Here is a 22506-nt window from a genome sequence, read left to right on the forward strand (position 1 = left end):
GGGACACGCCCCCAGCCGGTGGCCACGCCCCCAGGCCGCAGGGCTGGGAGCGCAGTTTGCGGTGGGTCTCCGCCTCTTGCGGGGCGTGAGCCCCCTGGGAAAGCCCCCTCCCCCGCGCTGACCGCGCCTTCTCTCTTCGGCGTCATCTCTGTCCCCTTCCCGCAGTGCCCTCCTCCTGCACCCTCGGCCTTCACTGTCTCCCCCACGGAACATTCTTGGGCCCCTCCCTCTGGTCCCCTGGCTTAGCCCCTTCCCTCCCCCAGTCACTCTCCCTTCCCCCGAAGATGGCTGGCCAGTGAACCCAGCAGCAAGGCCGAGTGCCCCTTTGCTCCACACACACACTCATCTTCCCTCCAAGTCCCCCTCCACTGCTCCAGGCCCCATTCCTTTTGCGGGGACGCAAAGAGGCTTGCGGCCACTTTCCGTCTTGCCCACCTCCTGCCCTCCCCTGGACCTCCTCATTTTCTACTCCTCCCCGGGTCTCTCTGCGCCCCCATCCTCATCTTTCCACCTCCTGTACCCACCAATGCAGGGACTTTAGCAGAGTCCGGGTGGCGCTGCCCCCCTCCCCACACCCCGACGGCCCTCCCCATACACCACCCTGGCTGCGGGCAATGGAGGGGTGCTCCCCTCGCCCCCAGGCATCCAGCGATTGGCCCCCGAGGTCCCGGGCTTGAAGGATTACAGTCCACAGAGGCCTTGGGAACAGCTCAACACGTGTTTTAGTTAATAACTTAGGCAGACCAGCAGGGCAGACACGCAGGACACACCCCCAGGTACCCCATGCTCCAAAAACCCAGTCGGGTTGGCCAAGTCAGATGTGGGGGCGGGGTGGGGTGGCAGGGTGGAGGGAGTGGGGGGGGCGGGATGGAGGTGGGGGGCGGTGGAGGGGATGGATATGTGTCCTTCCCTCGTCGTCTGAGAAATGGGGAATCCAAAAAGATTTCCTGCTTTCTGTCCAGCCTCCAGGCCAATGCCGGTGCCCCGGCTCCCACTCCTGCTCCTCTGTGAGGTAGGTCCCAAGGCCAGGGGTCCCCTTCATCTCCTCTGTTCAATTCCCTGAGAAAGAGGCAGACGGAGCCCTCCAAAGTAGGTGGAGGGACCTCGGGTGCGGCGCACCGGCCAGCTGAAGGGAGATGGCTGAACGGGGGGCGCACAGATGTAAAGAGACGGAGCCCCGATCCTCGGCCTCACTGGCAGCCCCGGAAGGTGCTGAATTCTCGGGGCTCCGGCGAGGATGACGTGGAAGAGGGCCTGTTCTGGGACTCAGAGTGGCCAGGCGTCACAGCAGAGCCTGGGCGAGCATCCACGGTGGCTGCATCTTCTTCTGAAGTCATTTTCTTTGTTTGTGGAAGAAAAATAGAGAGCGAGCTGATTTGGGGTTTCAGGATCTAGGGTTTCCCCGTGTCGTGGCCTGAGACTCCCCCAGGCCATCAGATCTCATCTCACCCCCCAGACACAGGCACCCACAGCTTCAGGTCCCTGATCCTGCCTTCTGTCCTCATGCCTCCCTCGCTGCTGAACAGGGGACCAGACACCCTGGGTTCAAATCTCAGCTCCACCTCGTCCTAGTGGTGTGACCTCAGTCGAGTGACTTAACTCCTCTGTGCCTCAGTTTCCCCTTTTGCACCATGGAGAGAAAGTTAGTACCTCTCTCCTGGGGTTGCTAGGAAGCATGAAGGAATTAGATAAAGAGCCAAGTGTTAAGTGAACAAAGCGATCACTACCATCTCCTTCTCTCCCACTCCCTCTAAACCTTCCTCAAAAGTCCACCCCCACCTCCGCCGTGGAGCCTCTGGCCCTGAATGCCGAGCCAGAAGTGATGAACTTGATAACACTGAACTCAGCTGATGAGAGCAGCCTGGGGTTCCACTCCCAGTCCCGCCCGCCCCTCCCCAGCTGGGCAAGCCCAGTGAGACCCATAACCAGCTTCAGTGTCCTTGTTCGTTAAAACAAACAGTCAAGTCCACCTCATAGGGTGTCATAAAGTGACTAGAAGACTTTCAGTGCAATAACACAGTACAGCTGCTTCGTTTCTGTTGTCTCAGCCGACAGCACAGCTTTCCGATGCTTCAAAAAGAAACTGGAATTGAAAGCAGGGACCCCAACAGATACATGCATCCCCATATTCAGAGCAGCATGACTCACAATAGCCAAAACGAGGAAGCAACCCAAGTGTGCACCAGCAGACAACTATGGTCCAGACATACAGTGGAATATTACGCGGCCTTAGAAAGGACTGAAATTCTGACACGTGTTACAACACGGATGAACCTTGAAGACATTATGCTGAGTGAAAGAAGTCAGTCACAAAAGGATCAAAGTTGTATGGAACAGAATAGACAAACTCATAGAGACAGGAAGGAGGAGGTGGGGCCAGGGGCTGGAGGCGGAGGGGGAGTTAGTGTTTAACGGGGACAGAGCTTCAGTTTGGGAAGATGAGAAAGTTCTGGAGACAGATGGTGGGGATGGTTGCACAGTGAGGGGAATGTACTTAATGCTACAGAAATGGACACTTAAAAATGGCTCAAATGGTCAATTTTATGTATATTTCCCCACGAGAAAAAAGGAAACTAGAAAAGATGACTAGAATTTACTGTTAAGGAAAAGAAACACTGTGCGTAACCGTGTGGCCGGCACGCTAGCACGTGTGTTCAAGGCTGAGGATAGAGACGTGCTGTTTTCACCGTGCTGGCATTTTCGAGAAGCTCCCAGGTGGTGGGGAGACCAGTGGGTGGAGAGGGCTTAGTAATCAAAGAAAACTTTACTGTATATACATTTTGACATATGGATGTATTTCATCTTCAAAAAAATTTTAATTAAAAACATATTTTTAAAGTCACCAAGACTAATACTGAGAAATGTTATTTCTCTCCTTGCTGTTCTGATTTCCATTGTTTCATGCTTTAAAAAAAAAAAGGAAAAATCGCCAGACTGGTGCCTTGAGCAGTGTGGCTTCTCAGAGAAAGTTTTAGAATTTGCCCTGCCTGCCGGGTTTTTCTTGACAGCTCAGGGTTTGTTCCCGGAGCTGAGCCCTCAGAAGGCTGAGCAGGCGGGAGCGAGCCCCTTCGCTCCCACCTTCTGCGGCCCAGCGCCTGGGGGCCGATCTGAACGTCCCTGCTCCCCCGCCGGACTCCACACTCACGGCTCCATCCGCTCCTGCGCATCCCCGGGGAGGTGGCCCGTCACCCGTCCCTCCGAGCCGGCCCATTCCCAGGCCTCTGCCACGCCGCCTCCTTCTCCCTCCGCCCACTCATCCAACCGAAAGTCAGCGCATCGTTTCCCACCCGCTGAATCCACCCGACCTGCATCCGGGGTTTCCTCCAGCTCCGCTGCCGACTCGCTGGATCAAACCACCCGCCGCTGCGCGCGCCTGGACCAGCGCTGTCGCCTCCGCCGGGGTCCCCCGGCTCCACGCCTCCCACGGTCTATCCTCCCCGACGCCGCCAGAGGGCGCCCGGGAGCACCTGACTCGCGTCACAGCCTCCTCGGCTCCCAACCCTCCTGGCTCCCACCTCCTCCGGGGTAAAAGGCAAAGTTCTCCGCGGGGCCCCCTTGATTCCTCCCCCTGTTCCACCCCAGCTCTACTGGGCCGGGCCAAGAACGTGTCCTGGTTCTGGATCAACCCTCCGCAGCCACCTCTGGGACATCCTGGATCTCCCATCTAGGTGACAAGCGAGCGTCCCGGTCCCTCCCACCCAGGCTGGCATCGTCTGTCTCCTGCACAGAAATCACAAGCTCTGAGGAAGGAGGGGCCGCGTCTGGTTCTGTGCAGACCCCCAGAGAGGGGCTGGTGAACCGGTCCCACCCTCCCCTGGCCCCCCATCATGGTGCCCCGAGCCGACTCCACCCCAGGCTCCCTGATGGCAGTCCCGAAGCATCCACGTGTCCAAACGGGACCTCTGAGGCCATCGTGAGGGAGGCCACCTGCACCGCAGACCGATACCCTCCTCTCCGTGGAGAGGAGCTGGCTGGTCAGTTCCTTGATCCGTGGTCTCCAGGGGTCACATATCTCCAATTTAGTAAAAAAAATTATAATAAAGTACAAACCCTAAGTCCACCCCACGATGCGGCTGTGCAGCGGAGTCCCAGAGACCCAGGTTCACATCCCAGCCGGGACACCGTGTGATCGGGGGAGCAGCATCCCTTGCCGAGGGGTGGGGATGTGGTGAGACCCCGCCCCCCAAAAGGGAAATGCACAACTGGGACATTCCAGCGGAAGTCCTTGAAACTGAAAACCACAGTAGGCTTTTCTTTCTACCAGGAGGGGACCACAGTGTGCATCAGACTGTCACAAATCTCCATGACCCCAAAGAAGCCACCAGGTTGCCCTGAATCCCCTGGTACCATTCTGGGGGGCTGGCCTGAGTACAAAGCCGGCGCTGACCCCGACAGCAAGCACCCCCGGGGGGCCTGCCCCTTGCCACACGAAGGCCTGGACAGCGTGGCCACCTGCGATCCCCGGGGACTTGTCAGAGCCACCTCTCAGCTCGCAAACCATCCCTGCTCAGTGATTCCGGGCTTTTCCCGGTCCCCGAAGCTCAGAGACAACAGGTCGACCCAGCCGGGGGTGGTCCGCGCCCTCCCGTGGTGAGGACAGTCGGCAGAAAACCAGGACCAAGAAACGGAAAGACTCACCGACGAGATGGCAAACAGGGAGTTATCAAAGGACATGTCTGCAACAGAGAGAGAGGTCAGTTTAAACTCCCTGCTCACCGCCCGCGCCGGCCCCGCTTCCGAGCCCACGGGCCGCCGGTCCCCCGTCGGGAAGGGCATGGGGTCCATCTCCCAGCGTCCTCTTTGCTCCTTCCAGCCTGATCTGCAGGGAGCACCTTGCACCGCTGCAAACGGAACCGTGTACCTCTTCCCCTCAGAGCCCTTCTTCAGGGGCCCCTCGCTGCCCCCCGGAAAATGGGTGCCTTGTCCCAACTCCAGTTTCTGGAACACCCCTCAGCTCCTCCCCCGCCCCAGGCTCTCCCCGAGTCGCCCACTCTTCACCCAGCCCCGCCCTGCTCCTCCCGCAAGTCTCTGCTTAAACATCACTTCCTCTGGGGACCACCCTCCCAGCCCCAGACAGGGTCCGGCCCCCCCATCAGCTGTTTCCCTACTGGAATACGGGGCTTGGCGGCAGAGAGCGCCTCTGTCCTGGTCATCGCGAGAACTCCCCCTGCCCTCAGCTCTTAGCACATAGTTGGTGCTCAATAAATGTGTGAGCCAGCGAAAGAAGTACAGAGAATGGAGCTCCTCCGCTTGGGGTCCCTTCGCGAGCATCGCACATCCCCGACTGGCTGCCTCCCTCTCGCCCCCTGGTGGAAGCCTGCAGAACGACACGCTCGGGACCACAAGTGGGGCCCCATCTAGGGCGGAGCCTGGGGGACCAGACAGGCGAGGTCTGTGCCCCGTGGAACGGACCATCCAGCGGTGGAGGCGAGTATGACGTATACAGCAGGCAACGATAACTTCAGTGTGTTTCTACTGGGGGGTACGGAGATGCCAGGGTGCTGGGGACCTGTGGCTAGAAAGCGCAGAGCCTGCCTAGGGAGTCAGGGAAGGCTTCCCGGAGGAGGTGGCCTGTAGCCTGAGGCTGGAGGGAGGAAGAATGTTCTAGGCAGAGAGCAGAGGGAGTGAAAGGCCCGAGGATGAGGCAAAGAGAGAAGGCGAGAGGTCAAACCTGGGGGCGAGGGAGGAGGGGAGAGAGCAAGGGGAGGACGGGGTGATCTTGACCCTCGGGGAAGTGAGCGGCCCCAGAAGAGGTTCGGTAGCCAGAAATGAGACCCCATACGGTTCTGAGGTGGTGACCCTGCCCCGGCGGGGGACCGCAGCCCCGAGGAGACACAGACCTGTGGTGTCGAAGTTCATCTGGGCCCAGCAGGACTCTCGCTCTCTGCAAAGGGATGGGAGAAGAGTGACGGCCCGCCCACTGCCTGATCCCGGGGAGCCCTGGCCCTCAACTTGGCCTTGACCCTCCGCCCACCCTCGCGTCCCCCCTGAACCCCCTCAGATGGAAATTCTCTTGCAGGAGCCCCACAGCCAGCTCAAGTCTGTCCCCAGGGCTGCTGCGGGCTCTCTGCCACCAGACAGCGGGGTGTCCACCCCTCTCTCAGAGGGAGAAACTGAGGCTAGAGCCAGCTGGGACATCCTGATGCCCAGCAGCCTGCAGGCTGCAAGGTGGGCCCGGCACAGCCCCCGGGGACGCCACTTGCCTCCTGCCACCGTGGATTTCTGGAGTCATTACGATCATTTGGGGCAGCTGGTGGTCAAGGGACGTGGGGAGGGCTCGGCCACCTGCTCCCTGTGTGATGGCCTGAGCCTCGGTCTCCTAGTCTGTCAAATGGAGCTATTTAGGGTGTCTATTCCCAGGCCCGCTGCGAGGATAACGGGAGCCCCGGCCACAGAGTCCCCCGCATACCATAGGCGTCTCATAAATGGCACCTGTCCCTCTTGAGCGGCCCTCCCACCAGCGCCTGCCTGTCCTGGGACCAGGTGGCCCTGTCTGGAACCGCCTTCAGGAAGCTCCTGCGCCGGGCCTCTTTCTCTCCCCAAAACACCCTGGGAGGGGCCCCAAGGCCCGGCTCACCTTTTCTTCTGCAATTTTTTGACTTTAACTGGGAACAAAAAATAAATAAGCATTTGTTAGATTTTGGCCCTGGTTGCAAAGAAGCCCAGAAACCACCACCTGCCCACCACCTCCCCCCCACTTCCTCCCCCCCACCTCCTCCCCCCGATGCTGGAAACTTCTCCCGCTCAACAGGGAGCCTGAAAAAACATTTCCCCCAACTGCATGAGCGATGGGTGTTGCTAAGACCTCTGAATAAGGCTGTGCATGTAAAGTTGTTTTAAAAAAATCTATTAATAAATTATATAAGTATTATATTAATTGTATAATTAATTAGTTATATTAATTTCAGGGCGTGGGCGAGGCCGATGGGGAGTTGGTGTTTCAGTCTGGGGAGATGAGAAAGTTCTGGAGGTGGATGGTGGGGAGGGTGGCGCAGCCACGTGGCTGAGCTGAATGCCGCTGAGCGGCCGCTCAGAAAGGGCTCAAATGGTCAATTTTATGTGGTGTAGATTTTATCACAGTAAAAAGTGTCTATCTCCATTTCTGCTGCCCACCACCCTCATCGCACTTCTGGAGGGTTCTTCCTTACTAAGTTTTGGAGTAAGCCCTTCCCAAAGGATACGCCTCCGTGTTCCTAAGGCACGGGGTGTGAGTGTGAGGGCATTTTCACACCCCAGGGGTTGCACACTGGCAGACCGTGGGCCATGCTTTCTCTGCCTGCTGTTACCTTTCCGGACCACCACGGCCAAGGTCACCAGCCCAGCGAGGAGGAGGAGGGCTCCAGCCAGGCTCAAGGAGAGCACCAGGATCCTAGTGGACCCTAGAGAAAAGTGGGGAGACAGAGAGTCAGCAGGTCATGGAGTTGGGGGGGGGACACCTGTCGTTCCTCCAGCCCTCCCCCCGTACCTCCAACCATTTGGCTTCAGTGTAGCTGGACCCTGGGGCTCTAGCAAACCTTGTGTCTGGCCGGTTAGCATAGTCCCTCCCCCTAGCCATTGTGATTGGTTCAGGGATGGGCATACGGCCCGAGCTGAGCCAATGAGAGCTAATTCTGGGACTTTGGTTAGACCACTGGGAACAGAGTTTTACTCCTCTGGGCAGCATTACAAAGCTGGAAGGATATCCATCTGAAGCTGCTGGGCATGATTTTGACACCGTGAGTGGGGAGGCCTGCCTGAGAATAAGACACAGAAAAAAGCAGAGCTGAGAGGTAGTAAATGATTCCTGACATCTTTGAGCACCTGGATCCAGCCATGCCTGAAGCCAGTGCTGTCAATTAACTTCAATTCAGTGAACCAAGAAATCCCCTTTTGTTGCTGAAGCCAGCTGGAGTCAAGTTTTCAGTTCCTTGCAGCCTGAAGAGTCCCGCTGGTTTCAGCCTGGGCACCTGGAGGTCAGATGACATCCATGCCCAGCCACAAAGTGGACTCTGAGGCCCACACAGAGGTCAGCCAGAGGAGCGTAAAGCCTCACTCTACAGTTTACTTCTCTGCCAAAGACCCGGCTGCCCCCTCCTGGAGAGCGAGGGGTCTCCCGGGGAGCTGGGAGGAGGCGCCCTGACCCCAGTGGAGGTGAGCCCGGCGGGGACACAGACACACACTGTATTCTCACAGTGTTAGTACTTGTTCATTCATTCACTGGGGCCAGGACGGCTGTTGTCGCCTCCCCCCTCTGAGACCACAGGACCCAGGTGGGAGAAGAGGCCCTTTGACGGTGGAGCTCAAGGACACAGAGACAGTTCTGTCATCACCACCTGGGGGCCTCTGCTGCTGGCAAAGCGCTCTTTGCAGCTGGAAAATTCTGATGGATGGGGACACAGAGATCCTCGGCGCCAGCTCCCTGCCCTCGTCTTCCCTGTTTTCCTCCTTGCTCACTATTCCTCACTATTCCAACGGCTGTTGGGGGCACCTCCGTGTTGCTCAAACACTCTGGGCGGGCTCAGCCTCAGGGCCTTTGCACAGCCTGCTGCCTCTGCCCAGAACACTCCTCCCCAGACCCCAGGTGCCTGGCTCCTCGTCATTCAGGTCTTGGCTCTAAGAGAGGCCTTCCCTGGCCACGCTCCTCTGTCTGTAAAATGACTCCCTTCGCCAGGCCGTGTTTCATCCCTGCCACTCTCCTTGTCCCCTGCTGGCAGACTGAATATGTCTCGGACTCCTCGTTATCGTCTGAGCCCATCTCCCCGGAATGTCCGCTGTGGGAGGGCAGGGACATCATTGTCTGTTTCATTTGCTGCGGAATCTGCGGTGCCAAGGACTGTGCCCAGTGCCCACGAATGTTCTGTGGCCGGGAGGGGAGGGTGCAGCCATGGCGAGGTTTAATGCCTGATTTTGGAGGCCCATGGAACCCCAGCTCTGCCACCTGCCAGCTGTGTGACTTTAGCAGGTCCCTTCATCCCTTGTGCCTCAGTCTCCCCACTCACAAAATGGGGACACTTGTTGTACCCATCGCACTGGATGACCGTGACGATTAAACAAGGAAAGATGAGGACGTCCTGGCCAGTTGGAAGCCTGGCTTGTCCTGTGACGACTTCCAGGCGGGAGGAACAGCACGTGCAAAGGCTCGGCGGTGAGAAAATGGGGCCCGGGGCAGCGGGGCCCCTGGGAGGGCCTTACCTGGGGGGATGTCCACGGTGTCGCTGTGCTCCGACAGCTGGGGCCGCATGTGTTCGCCGAGCACGCCATACTGGCAGTTGAAGGGTCCCCGAGAAGGGTCCCTGCTGCTGCCACTCAGGTTGAAGGTGACCTTGAACTGGTCCGCGGGGGCCTGCAGGAGCTGGACCACATGCTCCCCTTGATACAACGTGAAATTGGCCCCTGGGTAGCCCTCGGGGGCCTCGCACTCGATGTAGATGGGGTCCTCTTGGCTGCTGGGATGTGGGGACACCAGCAGAATGGTCGGCGCTGGGATCGCCAAGGAGCCTGTGAGATGCGATAAGGGAGGCCAGGTGGCTAGGTGTTTAGAGCGGAGGCTGACCTGGCTGTGCAGCCTCGGGCAAGTAGCTCACCCTCTCTGGGCCTTGGCTTTTATGTACCCCTGGAGGCTAGTGGTCCCTACCCCACTGAGATGCTGAGAGGATGGAGTGCCTGGCACCAGGTGAGGGGTCGCTGCGGACGAGTCACTCTAGGATCATCACAGTGGTTATTACACAGCAATGCAATGACCCTCATTATTTCAGTCCACAGCACTGACTACAGGCCAGGTCCTGTTTTAGGCGCTGAGGATGGAGCAGTGAATGAGACAGACAGACAGACACGCCTGCCTCGGGGAGTGGACGCTCTCGAGGAGACGAGGAATGCTGTGCTGCGCCGCAGACACAGTGATGGGAAGGCTGTGCTGGGTGGCGTGTCCTGAGGAGGTGACAGAGGCAGAGTGGGGGACAGCGTGCCAGGCAGAGGGAACAGCATGGGCAAAGGCCCAGAGGATGGTGGGGTGTTCAAGGAGGCCGGGGTGGCTGCAGGGAGGAGCGGGGGCGGGGGGGAGAGGGGAGGAGGGGAGAGCAGAGGGAGGTCTGTCTTGTTTCCCAGGCCGGGATGAGGAATTTGGGGCTCGGGGTACAGCTTCCTGCAGGAGGGACCAGCGGCCCCCGCGCTCCGGGGCACAGTGTCTGGTGCAGGCGAGGGTCCTCCAGCCTTCCTGGCCCAGACCCCACCTCGCCTCCAGCAGATCGTCCTGCGGCCCCAGCCCCAGAGGCCAAGTAGCGCTGAGTCACAGGGCGTGGGCCCCGCTGTCACCTGCGCGGTGGCAGTTCTGATGCCCTTGACCCGGGGGTGACAAGGAGCCGGAGCGGAGACAGCCGGGCTCCTTGGGCCTGTCCGAGGCCCTGGGGCGAGTGGGTCAGGGCTCCCTCCTCCAGGCCCCGGGCCGGCAGCCCCGCGCTGGTTTCTGCCCCCAGAGCGGAGGCCAGGTGGGGGGAGTGGGGAGGGGGCCGGGGGTTCCAGGGGGTGACAGCTCACCGGCTGCAAAGAGCAGGACGGTCCAGGGCATCTCTCCTCCAGAGTGTGGCCAGGCGACCTGGCTGAGGCCAGCTCCTCCTGGGCCAGAGCAGCGAAAGCAGAACCGGGGCGGATTCAAGGGTTTCCTCACTGGCAGGAAGTTGCACACACACACTTGGGCATCGACAGGGACACTCTGCTGTCCCCACCCCTTCCACGGCCGCACAGCAGATCCTGGCGCCTCTCTGCGGCTTGGTGGCCACGGCTCTGCAGATGGGACGGAAAAAGGGGCCAGATGGTCGGGGGGGGGGGCATTTATTTTTTTCTCCCCCAAGAGAACTCCTGGGCATGAGGAAGAGTAAGGACTGCGGGCTGTTTGAGATGCTCATGCCCACGACACTAACCACGGCCCACCCAGGGCCAAAGTTGAAACTTGTGGGGTGGAGGTGCTTGGGCATGGTGTTTACGGCTTGGCCTCTGTGATCTCAGGCAAGACATGGTCCTTCGTTAAGCCTCAGCTTGCTGTTCTGTAGAATGGGGCTAAGAGTAGCAGATATTACATCCAAAGGACTCATGAAGTGCAATGCTTAGTGGGGAATGAACGCTCCCAATGTGAAGCCACAGGGAGGAAAAGCTTCAGGTTCCAAGAGAAAAGCTCCTTTCAACCTCGGGTCCTTTGCACATGCTGTCTCCCCTGCCCGGGGCACAATGCTATCAACCTGGTCAAACCCCACTTCTCATTCGGGTCTCAGCTTAAATATCACTTCCAGGAAATCTTTCCAGATCCCTCTGGACTTAGAGAAATCCCCTTGCTGAATTCTCCCCTGGTGCCTTGTCCCTTGCTTGTATTGCAATTAGCATGCTTGTCTTTTCAAGGAATTTGTCCATTTCATCACAGCTCTTGAGCTTATTGGTATAAAGCTGTTTGTGTCCCCTTGCTAGCCTTTTAATGTCTGTAGGATTCGTAGTGATGTCCCCTCTTTCGTGCCTCGTAATAATAATTTGTGTTTCTTCTCCTTTTCTCTTGATGATTCTTGCTAGGGGTTAATCAGCTTTATTAATCTTTTCAAAGTACCAACTTTTGGCTTTGTTGTTTTTCTCTATTCTCTGTTTTCTATTTCTTTGCTTTTGGCTCTCATCTTTATTTTTTTCTTTCTTCTAGTCACCTTGCATTTCATTGGCTCCTCTTTTCCTACCGTCTTAAGGTGGAAGCTTAGATCATTGAGTCTAAACCTTTATCTTCTAATATCAGCATTTAAAACCATACATTTCCCTCTAAGAACTGCTTTACCTGCACCCCACACGTTCTGATATATTGTGCTTCACAATCATTAAATTAGAAACATTTTCTTATTTCCCCTGTGAATTTTTTCTATGACTCATAGAATATTTAGAAGTGTATCACTTAATTTCTAAACATTTGGGCTTTTTTTTAAACATTTTATTTTATTTATTTATTTATTTACTTACTTACTTACTTTTTCTCCCAAAGCCCCCCGGTACATAGTTGTGTATATTTAGTTGTGGGTCCTTCTAGTTGCGGCCTGTGGGACTTTGCCCCAGCGTGGCCTGATGAGTGGTGCCATGTCCACGCCCAGGATCCAAACTGGCGAAACCCTGGGCCGCCAAAGTGGGGCGCACGAACTTAACCACTTGGCCATGGGGCCCGCCCCCATATTTGGGCTTTTGTGATAGCTTACTATTCATGGTTTTTAATTTAATTCCTTTGTGGTCAGAGAATACATGCCAGTATTCTCTGACCACAAAGGAATTAAAACGCCGTATAATTTCAATGCCTTAAAATGTATTGGTACTTTTCGTATGGCCCAGCGTGTCTGGGTCCACATTCTCTGAACACGTGAAATGAAAGTACACTCTTCAGCTTGTTGGTACAAATCCAGTAAATATGAACTCGATAAGTCAAGGTTGTTCACAGAACATGCTGGAATTTATTGAATTCATCCAGCTCGTCCTCTAGGAAGGGATGGGGTCTGTCTGGTCTCCTGCAGCTTCCCATTGCCCACCACTGAGCTTGGCACACAGCGAACCATAAATATTTCTTTTTAAATTTTTTAAATTGAGGTCACATTGGTTTATAACATTATAAATTTCAGGTGTAAATTTCAGGTGTATATCATATTCCGACTTCCGTATAGACTGCACTGTGTTCACCACTGAGAGCCTAGTTGTCACCCGTCACTGTACATATGTGCCCTTTTACCTCTTTTGCCTTCCCCATCCCTTTCCCATAAATATTTGTCGAGGGTCTGACTTGAAGGCTGAGAAGCACACATTGGGTCTATTTTTTTTTTTTTTTGAGGAAGATCAGCCCTGAGCTAACATCTGCCAATCCTCCTCTTTTTGCTGAGGAAGACTGGCCCTGAGCTAACATCTGTGCCCATCTTCCTCTACTGTATATGTGGGATGCCTGCCACAGCATGACTTGATGAGCGGTGCCATGCCCGCACCCAGGATCCGAACCGGCGAACCCTGGGCCGGCAAAGCAGAACATGCGCACTTAACGGCTGCGCCACCAGGCCGGCCCCGCTCCAGGTCTATTTTTGTAGCTCTGTCTTGCATGTGTAGGAGACATACTCCTGGATTATTTATTCCACTGACTGTTTACTGAGTGTCACCAGGAGCCCAGAACAGTGCTGGGTGTCAGGGACGCCGTGATGCATGAGGCAGCTCCCTTCCTCCAGGACTCCAGAGTTTGGTGTGCAAGTCAGACAAGCAGCCGAGAGTCCAGCTGGTGAAGCGCTACGATGGAGGCAGCCACCGAGGCGGCTCTGAACCAGCTTCAGCAGCTTCCAGGAAGGCTTCCTGGAGGAGGTGGTATTTGACTCTAAAAGCCTGAGAAGGAGATTCTGGGCATTCTAGCCAGAGGAATAATATGTGTGAAGGGCTTTGGATGTATGTGAGGACTTCGTCCTGGGAGCATCTAAAATGGGGCAGGAATCCATAACCTGGAATTTCGGATTCAGAAAAACAGCCACACAGACCTGTACCGGTCAGCTATCACCGAGACGCACCCTTAAGAGGCACGATGAGGAGTCAGTGGCAGGGGGAAGGGAACTCAACAAGGGGTGGGGACTCCCTGGGGTCCAGGAGCCAGTCTGCAAACTCCCCATGGTTGTTCGAAGCCCAAGCTGCTGTGAGGCCAACGCTACAAAGGGAAGGGGGATCCCACATGATGTGGCCTGTGCTGAGCGCTCCCCACCCCATCTCCCTTTTGCCCCTGGAACCCTCGGAGTGCCTCTGACCTCAGGGCACTGTTCTCTCTGCTGGCCTCCTCTCCCTTCTACTTCGAGTCTCAGCTACCATGCCACCTCCTCAGGAAGCCCTCCCTGATTTCGCCCGGGCAAACCGAGCCACCCCCCTGCCACCTAGCATTTACTTCTTAGTGCCTACAGCTTCCTGAAATCCTCTTAGTGCTGACCTTGCTTGTGTCTGGTCTGGCTCCCACACTGAGATGACAGCTCCACGAGGATGTGGACAGTGTCTGTTTTATTCACAGTGTCAGTAAACATTTCTTGAATACTTGGAGAGTGTGTTTGTTTACTGGAGAGAAACAAGAATCACCCATTCAGAATCCAGACTTCAGCGAAAGTGGCGGAGTCTGTAACTCGAAGGGCTTGTCCCTCCAAGGAAAAATTGACAAATCGAGCAAAAATGGTCAGAATCAACTTTATCGGAACTCAATAAAACAGCCAAAGGGTTACGCCAGCCAAGCGAATGCTGAGTTGAGAAGAAGGCAACGTGAACACGGCAGGAAAGGTTCGCCGCGTTCTCCCCGCTCTGCCCTCGTCTCCATCCAGCAGGGCGGATGGAGGTCTGTGCTCCCAGGATGGGGCCCTGGTCCCCGGCTGCTGAGGGAGCAGAGCGGCCCTCATTCTCACAGGATCGTGTTCCTCTGTCCTGACATGTCTGGGGGCTGCTGCAGGACTGTTTGAGACGCCCATCTGTTGAACTCAGAATGCGTTCCTGCCAAACACCGTAAGGCACAGGAGGAACCCACAGTTGCCTGGGACAAAAGATGGCAACTGCGGACAACGACAGACGTGGCAAAAGCTGGAAGAAGAAGTTTCTCTGGGTAGTTAGGGCATTCAAAAGCACCCATATATACTGAGGAGTTTAGAATGCAATATGCATGTCGAGGGCAGGACAAATGCTCAGAGGAGGCCCGAGGAGACCCTAAGCTTTCATCTCTGGCTGATTTCCAGGCTTGGTGCAAACAGGAAGCGAAAGCTATGGCAGAGTTGTAAACGCCCGGGCGAAGCATTGAAGAAACACCGGCTTAGATCTGTAGAGAGCATAAGAGGATCTTCTTTCTTCTTTTATTCTTTTTTTTAATTATATGAGTTGCCCTTTCTTTTATGCTTTTTTTTTTGGCTGAGGAAGATTGGCCCTAAGCTAACATCTGTTGCCAATCTTCCTCCTTTTTTTTTTTTTTCTCCCCAAAGCCCCAGTGCATAGTTGTATATCCTAGTTGTAAGTCATTCTAGTTTTTCTATGTGGGATGCCACCACAGCATAGCCTGACGAGTGGTGCGTAGGTGTGGGCCCAGGATCCGAACTGGTGAACCCCAGGCCACCAAAGCAGATTGTACAAACTTAACCCCTTGGCCACAGGACCAGCATGAGGGGATTTTCACTGTTCCTTGTTGCTTTCTTCCTTTTTTCTCTCCCTAATATATAAATAACTCATAACTCAACAACAAAAAGACAAACAACCCAATTTTAAAATGGGCAAAAGACTTGAATAAACCAAAGAACACACACAAATAGGCAGGAAGCACATGAAAAGATACTCAACATCAGGGAAATGGAAACCAAAACCACAATGAGATGCCATTTCACACTCCTCAGGATGGCAATAATAAGAAATACAACGGAAACTAACAAGCGCTGATGAGGATGTGGAGAAAGTGGAACCCTCATACGCGGTTGGTGGGAATGTAAAATGGTGCAGCCACTGTGGCAAAGATTGGCAATTCCTCAAGAAATTAAGCATAGAATTATCATGACCCAGCAACTTCCTTCCCACGCACAGAAACAGAAGACCAGAAGCAGACACTCACACAAATACAGTCATGAGCCGCATAACAACGATTCGGTCAAAGACGGACCTCATATATAGGGACTGTGATCCCATTAAGATGAATATCTTGTAGCCTGGGTGTGTCGGAGGCTGGACCGTCTAGGTTTGTGTAAGGGCACTCTATGATGCTTGCACAAGGACAAACTGCCTAGCGACTCATATCTCCGAATGTATCTGTCACTAAGCGATGCATGACTGTACATGTACACACGTGTTCTTAGCAGCACGATTCACAACAGCCCAAAGGTGGAAACGACCCAAATGTCCATCAACAGGTGAATGCATAAAATGTGGTCCATCCATCCAAGGGAATACTATTCAGCCATAAAAAGGAACTGCGTGTTGATAGATGCCAAGGTGATGAAACTCGAAACATCATGCTAAGGGAAAGAAGTCAGACACGGTCACATCTCCATTTATACAAAATATTCAGAACCTACTGGATTTACTAATCCACAGAGGCAGACTGGCGGTGGCCAGAATCTGGGGTGAGCAGGACTGAGGAATCACTGCTTAGCGGGCACAGGGTTTCCTTTGGGGCGGGATGGAAATGTTCTGGAAGTGGTGGTTGCACACCCTCGTGAATGTACTAAATGCGCCGAGTTGTCCACTTAACCGTAGTTAATTTCACGCCACGTGACTTTCACCTCATTAAAAAAAAAAAGAATCACCCTTTCTCCTCGGCTACTTCAAAACGTCGGAGGACAAACACCTGGAGAGAAATGCAGTACGCGCACGACCTCACACAAACGCTGACATTACGAAGTGGTGCTGTTTGCCCAAGTTCTCGGGCCGCGGGAAAGAGCTGACAGCCACCAGCTGTGTTTGAAGAGTCACTGTCACCAGCTGCCAGCTCCTCCCCGGCCTATCTTTAAAGACTCAACATTTCCGTCTAAATATTTTTTCTTGCCTTTACATGGAATCACCAGGTAAAGCCCATTCCTCCAAACTTCTTTGCCTGTCTGTCCGCTTCCCCGAGGGAGGTCGCCTCCAAACCCTCTAAGCACCTGCGGGAGAGGTTAACTGGGGGGCGACGAACCTGGACCCTAACACATGATATTCACTGAGCGCCCGCGACGTGCCAAGCACTGAACCAGCATCCTCTCACTTAGTCTTCACAGCAGCCCGATGAGGCGGTTGTAGCGTCACCCCCATTTTACAGATGAGAACATCGAGGCCGGCAGGGTGACTGCGAGTAAAGGGCGGGGCGAGGCCACGTGGCTCCCAGGCCCACACTCTCCGCGCCTCGCTTCTCTGCGGACTCTGAGCACCTGGGCTGTCGTGTTCCTCACCCTGGACCGCTCCGATCACTCTGTTTACCCGCCGGCCCCCGAGTTTGAGACCCTTGCGTGAAGGGTGGGCCACGCCCCTCTGCGGACTTCCTATGGGCCAGGCCTCGTCTCACTCAGTGCTCACCATCCCCAATTTACAGACGAGGAAGCACATAAATGATGGTGGTAAAGCGCAAAAGCAATGAGGCGTCGACCTCAAATCTGGGCCCACGTTGATATGAAAGGTCTCCGCCCCGCCCCACCTGAGCCTTTTTATAGGCCGGCCCTACGGGTCGCGCGCAGGCCCATGCCCAGCCGCTATTTTGGATCTGCTCCATCCACACTGCATCGCCAACGGTCGTCGCGCGCGGCGTACCATGGGAAAAACCGTAGAGAGGCGCCTTAAAAAGACTCGGCCGCTTCCACCTTAGTTGTCTTAACTTTTGCCTGAGAAGAATGTACCACCATGGTACTTATTTTTGTCATTTTCCCCCACCAGCGGTTGAGACCAGAAGTGGACATCTGTCAGAAAGACTTCCCTAGAAGGTTGAGTGTTTTTAGGCGCATCAGGCATTCATTCGGGCAGCTAGACTCTCAGGGGGTCCTTCACTCTTAGCTCTGCTGGTTTCGCACGACGGGCAGAAGCGGCTGCCAATGAGCTCCGCCGAGTAGCAGAGGGGGCAGGGCTAGCCCTTAAAGGAGCCGCGACCCGTTAGCAGACCGAGGGTGACCCGGATGATGGCGGCCGGCGCGGCCCTAGCCTTAGCCCTGTGGCTACTACTGCCGCCAGCGGGGGTGGGAGGGGCAGGGCCCCCGCCGATCCAGGACGGCGAGTTCACGTTCCTGCTGCCTGCGGGGAGGAAGCAGTGTTTCTACCAGTCCGCGCCGGCCAACGCCAGCCTCGAGACCGAGTACCAGGTAGAGGGTCGCGGGCCCGAGAGCGAGCGGGGCCACGGAGAGGGGGCGTGGCCACGCGGCCGAAGCGAGGCGGGCACTCCAGAGGGAAAGGGGAGGAGCCCGTGCGTAGGAGCGCGGGGGCGGAGCCAGGGGAGCGCGACGGAGGGGGCGGGGCCAGCGCGTGGGAGCGGAAGGGGTGGGAGCAGTGGAAAAAGGCGGGTCTAGAGGGAGGCCGCCCCAGGGGGCGGGGCCACCGGAAGGAGAGGGAGTCTCCAGAGTGGAGGCATCTCGCGCGTGGGCGTGGCCAAAGAAACGGGGTTGCGTGGATTGTGGGAGTTGGTGGGCGTGTCCAGGACGCGCCCCCCGAAAGGGCGTGGCCAATATGACGCTTTCCCGGGGGTGGGGCTAAGGGAAGAAGGCGGGGCCTCTTTTGCCTTACTTTGGGCGTGGCCAAGTCAGGGCGTGGCCAGGTAAACGTCGATCGAGAACTTCGGACAGGGACGTGGCCAGATGAAAGAGCGGATCCCGAAGCTGTCTTATCAATGGGCACGCGGCCGAGGCGAGGGGCGGGGCCAGAAGGACCGGTTGGGGCAGGACTGGGTTCCAGGGGTAGGTGTCAGGCTCAGGTAGGCCCCGAGTCCCGCCCTTGTTCTACCGTAGCCCTCCGCCCTCTTACCTGCCACCCAGGTGATCGGAGGAGCCGGGCTGGACGTGGATTTCACGCTGGAGAGCCCTCAGGGCGTGCTGCTGGTCAGCGAGTCCCGCAAGGCAGACGGGGTGCACACGTGAGTTCAGTCCGCTGCCTGCCCTGCTCGGTTACAGCCCTGCCCCGCCCCAGCGGCCTCGGATTACCGCCCTGCCTGCCTCGCCAAGTCCGCCTGGCTGGCCGCTCAGGGTCACGTCTGTGTGTCTGTCTGCCTGCCCAGGGTGGAGCCCACGGAGGCCGGGGACTACAGGCTGTGCTTTGACAACTCCTTCAGCACCATCTCGGAGAAGCTGGTGTTCTTCGAGCTCATCTTTGACAGCCTGCAGGACGATGAGGAGGTGGAGGGCTGGGCAGAGGCCGTGGAGCCCGAGGAGATGCTGGACGTCAAGATGGAGGACATCAAGGTGCGCCAGGCACAGCCGGGGCCACTCCTCCCAGATGGCTGGCATTGGGCAGCAGTGTGCCCCTGCCCTGCCACCTTGACTTGGGTCCCCCTTGGCCTGACCCAGCCTCCCCTACATATTGGTGCTCCCAACTTAATTCGAAAGTAGCAGCCCCCAGTTAAAATTACAGCACATTTCTAGGTGTAAACCTTGTTTTAAGGGCTTAAATAACTCCCTAAATCTCCATAACCACCCTATAGGTAGTGTGCTCTAATTATTCTCCATTTACAGTTGGGGAAACTGAGGCACAGGATGCCTAAGTAACTCTCCAAAGTCCACACAGCCAGCAACTGGCAGAGCCAATATTTGAACCCAGACAGTCTTGCTTCAGCAGCTGCTACTTATTAACCACTAGTAAATACATTCCTTATACTTATTTAAGCATTCAATTCTCACAGCAATTCTGAGGCCCAGAGAGGTTAATTAACTTGCTCACAGTCTCACAGCCAGGGAGTGGCAGAGTGAGGATTTAGACTCAGGCAGGCTGGTCACAGAGTCCGTGTTCCCAGCTGTCTCTGCCCCGTCCCCCCAAACACGAACTCTCACCCCATCCCGCAGGACAGAGGCCTGACCCTCCTTCTCTCTCTGCCCCCTAGGAGTCCATCGAGACCATGAGGACCCGGCTGGAGCGCAGCATCCAGATGCTGACGCTGCTGCGGGCCTTCGAGGCGCGTGACCGCAACCTGCAGGAGGGCAACCTGGAGCGGGTCAACTTCTGGTCGGCCGTGAACGTGGCCGTGCTGCTGCTGGTGGCCGTGCTGCAGGTCTGCACGCTCAAGCGCTTCTTCCAGGACAAGCGCCCTGTGCCTACGTAGCCCCCGCCCCGGAAGGACGACCAGGAGACAGGAGGGGAGCGGGTGCACGCGTGTGAGATTTGGGGTCCCTTCCCCAACTTAGTCTCCCATGGGCCAGGAGGCTCTGTGGTCTGGGCGTGGAGGGGGCCCCCTGGCAGGCCTGGCCCTCCGGGAGGGGGCTCAGCGGCTGCGTCTGTGTTCCTGGAGATGGTGCGTGGGGGCTCCGCCGCGTTGGAACGGACCCCGTGGATCTGCCGGCCCTGCCCCTGTCCCCTCCTGAATGTGCCTTAGCCCGAGTCTTCAAGGGGCACCGGCCCTGCTCGGTGCGGGACAGGCCTAGGAGGCAAATGCCCTTCCCCTACCGGCCCTGGCTGCTTCTGGGCCCCGCGCCTTCCTTCCTCTCTGGTGGCTGCTGCCTGGGCGCCTGCTCGTGCCAGGGGCTGGCAAGAAGATGCGGCCGAAGTGTTCTCGCCAGGATGGTTGCTTTATTCACAGGAAGGGCCCGGGTCCCTCGGCCCAGCGGAGGGCAAACTGGGTGTGAGGTCAGACCACCTGGCCCTCCCACCCTCCAGCAGGGGCCCCAGACAGGGCTGAGGGGTGGCCGGCCAAAACCTGCACAGGGCTCATGGAACAGAGGGCGGTCTGGCCTGGGCACCGGAGTCAATAAATTATGGTCAAAAAATCCCAGAGCTTGGTGACTGGGGCTCAGGGACACCAGCCGGGACAGCTCTGTCCCCAGGGGGCAGCCAAGCAGGCGGGAGGGGTCTCCACGAAGCTCAGAAGAAAGGTTGGGCAGGAGCCGATGGAGGTGGTCGCCTGGGCACAAGAGAAAAATCAAAAAGCCAACTTCAACCGTGTCCCCAGCTGGGCCAGAAGGCCTGGGCCCCTGAGAGGGCAGAAGGGGACCGGGGGCAAGTCCTCAGGACTGCGGGGGTGGGGAGGGGGCCTGCCGGCCAGCGCAGTGTCTGGGACACAGCCAGGCCTGTGTATGTGGGGGCAGTGGGGGCGCAGGGAGGACCTGCCCCCACTAAGGGAAGGAAGTGGCCTCCCCTGTAGAGCATGGTTCCCTCCAGAGGCAGCAGAGCCCCCATGAGTGAGGGGTGGGGACCACGTGGGAGGGACAGGGCCCTCCGCAGAGGCCTGCTGGGGGCCGGTGCGCAGCCCACGCCCTCAGTCTGAACGCAACACAAAAGGCCCAGCAGCCGCCGCCAGAAGCTTCTTCCCTTTATTTTAGTTTATTAATAGGACAGAGTGCAGGCACTTACAGTGGTCAAACCGAGCGAGGGGTGAGCGAGGAGGTCTGCTCAGCGAGGCCGCCTGGGGCCCACCCCGCGGGGAGCCCAGAGGCCCCACCCACTCAGCCCTGAGCCCAAGAAGCCCTGGGGACCGGGAGGAGGGGCTGAAGGAGGGGAGAGCGAGGACGGCCAGGGCCGAGGGTCGCGGCCCTGGCAAAGGCACCTCCGGCAGCCAGGGCCAGGCTGTGCTCGGCCCAGGAAGGAATATGTACAACTCGGGCAGGGCCGGCGCCACCGTGGGAAGACCGGGCACAGGCGCCCCGGGTGCCCAGGGTCAGAGGCCTGGTCTACGCGGGCTCTCCCGGCTGGAGAAGCGGCCCACCCCAGCCCGGTCCTCGTTCAGGATGGCTCTCGGGGGCCGCTCCCTCCTCGGCTACCCGGGCCCCCCTCCCACAAAGTGCAACGCCCGGCTCCCGGCCCCGCCCGGTGCCGTCCAGCTGCGGGGAGCCGCAGGGAGCCTGGTCCTGGGGGCGCCCAGACCACCGAAGCTCCTGCCCGAGCGCACGCCCATGGCCTAGTCGAGCAGCGACGGCTCGGCGGGGCGGATAATGGTGGGCCGGCTGGGCGCAGCTGGGGGTCTTCTGCTGCAGAGAGAATACAGACACACAGGGAGGGGAGAGCAAGTGAGGCCGAAGCAGGGCAGGCCGAGCACCCAGGCCCCCAGCCCGCCCCAGGGTGCCCCCGGTGCTGGATGCTCCGAAGCCTGCGGGGGCTAGGAGGGAGGCTGCCAAGCCCAGGCGTTGGCCCCCGTGGTCACTTGCTTGCTCCGCGACCCTGAGCAAGTCCCCCACCCGCTGTGACCTCAGAGGCTGTGACCTCAGGTTCCTCGGGGGAGAAATGCGGAGAAGAGCCCGGCCCGCAGGGCGGGGTGAGGTGGGGCAGGGGGAGCCATGGCTGAGCATGTGTGTCCTCAGGAAGGAACAAGGGTCAAAACCAGAAGGGGCCCCGTGTGAGGGGTCCCGAGCTGTGGAGGAGCCACCTGCTCAGGCAGAGGACACCCCGACTCCGCTGCTCTGTGAGTTTGGGCAGGTGACTTGGCCTCTCTGGGCCTCAGTTTCCCCACCAGCCCACTGGGGATGCGGTGGCAGGGTGCAGGCTGCTGGCTCTGGAGGCAGGTGGTGGGGGGCCAGGCTTACCTGGGCACTCCTGGGGGGATGCCGGGTGGGATCCGTGCCGGCCGAGATGGGATCTGAGGCGGGGCCGAGAAGGGGTCATTGTTGGCGAACACGCTCTGGGGGCCTGGCCGGGACGGGATGGGGGGTGCCGAGAAGGAGGCTGCTGCGCCCACGGGCACGGGGATGAGGGGGGGCCCCGGGGTGGGGCCCCTCACTGCGGGGGGCCGGCCCGGGGGGTGCATGCTGGACACGGGTCGGCGCTGTGGAGTGGGGCTGCGGAGGAAGGAGACAGTGTGAGCTGGCCGCGGGGGCCTCCTCTGTGATGCGGGCTGGCATCCTCCATCCCCCCAGACCTACTAAGTGACGGCCGTGCTCCCACCCGAAACCTGAGCCA

The 22506-nt window shown here is 57.7% G+C and overlaps 3 protein-coding genes across 23 annotated transcripts in view; 1 reads left to right on the top strand and 2 right to left on the bottom strand.

The window, feature by feature from the left end:
* Positions 1-704: 704 nt before the first annotated feature.
* C7H19orf38 (chromosome 7 C19orf38 homolog) lies at positions 705-18583 on the bottom strand. Of its 2 annotated transcripts, none has more exons than XM_023645410.2 (8): positions 18436-18583; positions 10513-10758; positions 9172-9477; positions 7287-7379; positions 6578-6605; positions 5841-5884; positions 4639-4676; positions 705-1340 (listed from the first exon to the last, which is right to left on the bottom strand). In XM_023645410.2, exons 2-8 carry the CDS (start codon positions 10541-10543, stop codon positions 1191-1193), a joined length of 690 nt encoding a protein of 229 aa, XP_023501178.1. In that variant the 5' UTR covers positions 10544-10758; positions 18436-18583; the 3' UTR covers positions 705-1190. The 2 variants fall into 2 exon arrangements, with proteins under 2 accessions (XP_023501178.1, XP_070130206.1); XM_070274105.1 differs by lacking the exon at positions 18436-18583 and adding an exon at positions 18199-18355.
* Positions 14826-20388, top strand: TMED1 (transmembrane p24 trafficking protein 1). Its single transcript, XM_001491208.7, has 4 exons — positions 14826-17780; positions 18447-18544; positions 18686-18869; positions 19505-20388. The coding sequence occupies exons 1-4, from the start codon at positions 17598-17600 to the stop codon at positions 19721-19723; spliced, it is 684 nt and encodes a 227-aa protein (XP_001491258.1). The 5' UTR covers positions 14826-17597; the 3' UTR covers positions 19724-20388.
* Positions 20389-20911: 523 nt separating this feature from the next.
* Positions 20912-22506, bottom strand: part of DNM2 (dynamin 2) — a 78608-nt gene continuing 77013 nt past the window's right edge. For 12 of the 20 annotated variants that reach the window (XM_070274095.1, XM_070274092.1, XM_070274091.1 and 9 more), the window contains 2 exons: positions 22134-22385; positions 20912-21581 (listed from right to left, as the gene is read on the bottom strand). In XM_070274095.1, coding sequence (XP_070130196.1) covers positions 21512-21581; positions 22134-22385 — 322 coding nt within the window. In that variant the 3' untranslated portion in view covers positions 20912-21511. The remainder of the gene's footprint in view (positions 21582-22133; positions 22386-22506) is intronic. The other 8 variants (XM_070274098.1, XM_023645406.2, XM_070274096.1 and 5 more) reach the window with 1 other exon arrangement.

This window comes from Equus caballus, chromosome 7 (assembly GCF_041296265.1).
Source record: "Equus caballus isolate H_3958 breed thoroughbred chromosome 7, TB-T2T, whole genome shotgun sequence".
Classification (NCBI taxonomy): domain Eukaryota; kingdom Metazoa; phylum Chordata; class Mammalia; order Perissodactyla; family Equidae; genus Equus; species Equus caballus.

Excerpts from the sequence above, each read along its gene's own strand:
- C7H19orf38 (XM_023645410.2), bottom strand. The coding sequence starts at position 10,543 with ATGCCCTGGACCGTCCTGCTCTTTGCAGCCG. Across the intron at positions 5,885-6,577 it reads AAAAAATTGCAGAAGAAAAG|AGAGCGAGAGTCCTGCTGGG; the intron begins GTGAGCCGGGCC and ends ATCCCTTTGCAG. Across the intron at positions 1,341-4,638 it reads CCCTGTTTGCCATCTCGTCG|AAAATGACTTCAGAAGAAGA; the intron begins GTGAGTCTTTCC and ends CCACAAACAAAG.
- TMED1 (XM_001491208.7), top strand. The coding sequence starts at position 17,598 with ATGATGGCGGCCGGCGCGGCCCTAGCCTTAGCCCTGTGGCTACTACTG. Across the intron at positions 17,781-18,446 it reads GCCTCGAGACCGAGTACCAG|GTGATCGGAGGAGCCGGGCT; the intron begins GTAGAGGGTCGC and ends CCTGCCACCCAG. Across the intron at positions 18,870-19,504 it reads TCAAGATGGAGGACATCAAG|GAGTCCATCGAGACCATGAG; the intron begins GTGCGCCAGGCA and ends TCTGCCCCCTAG.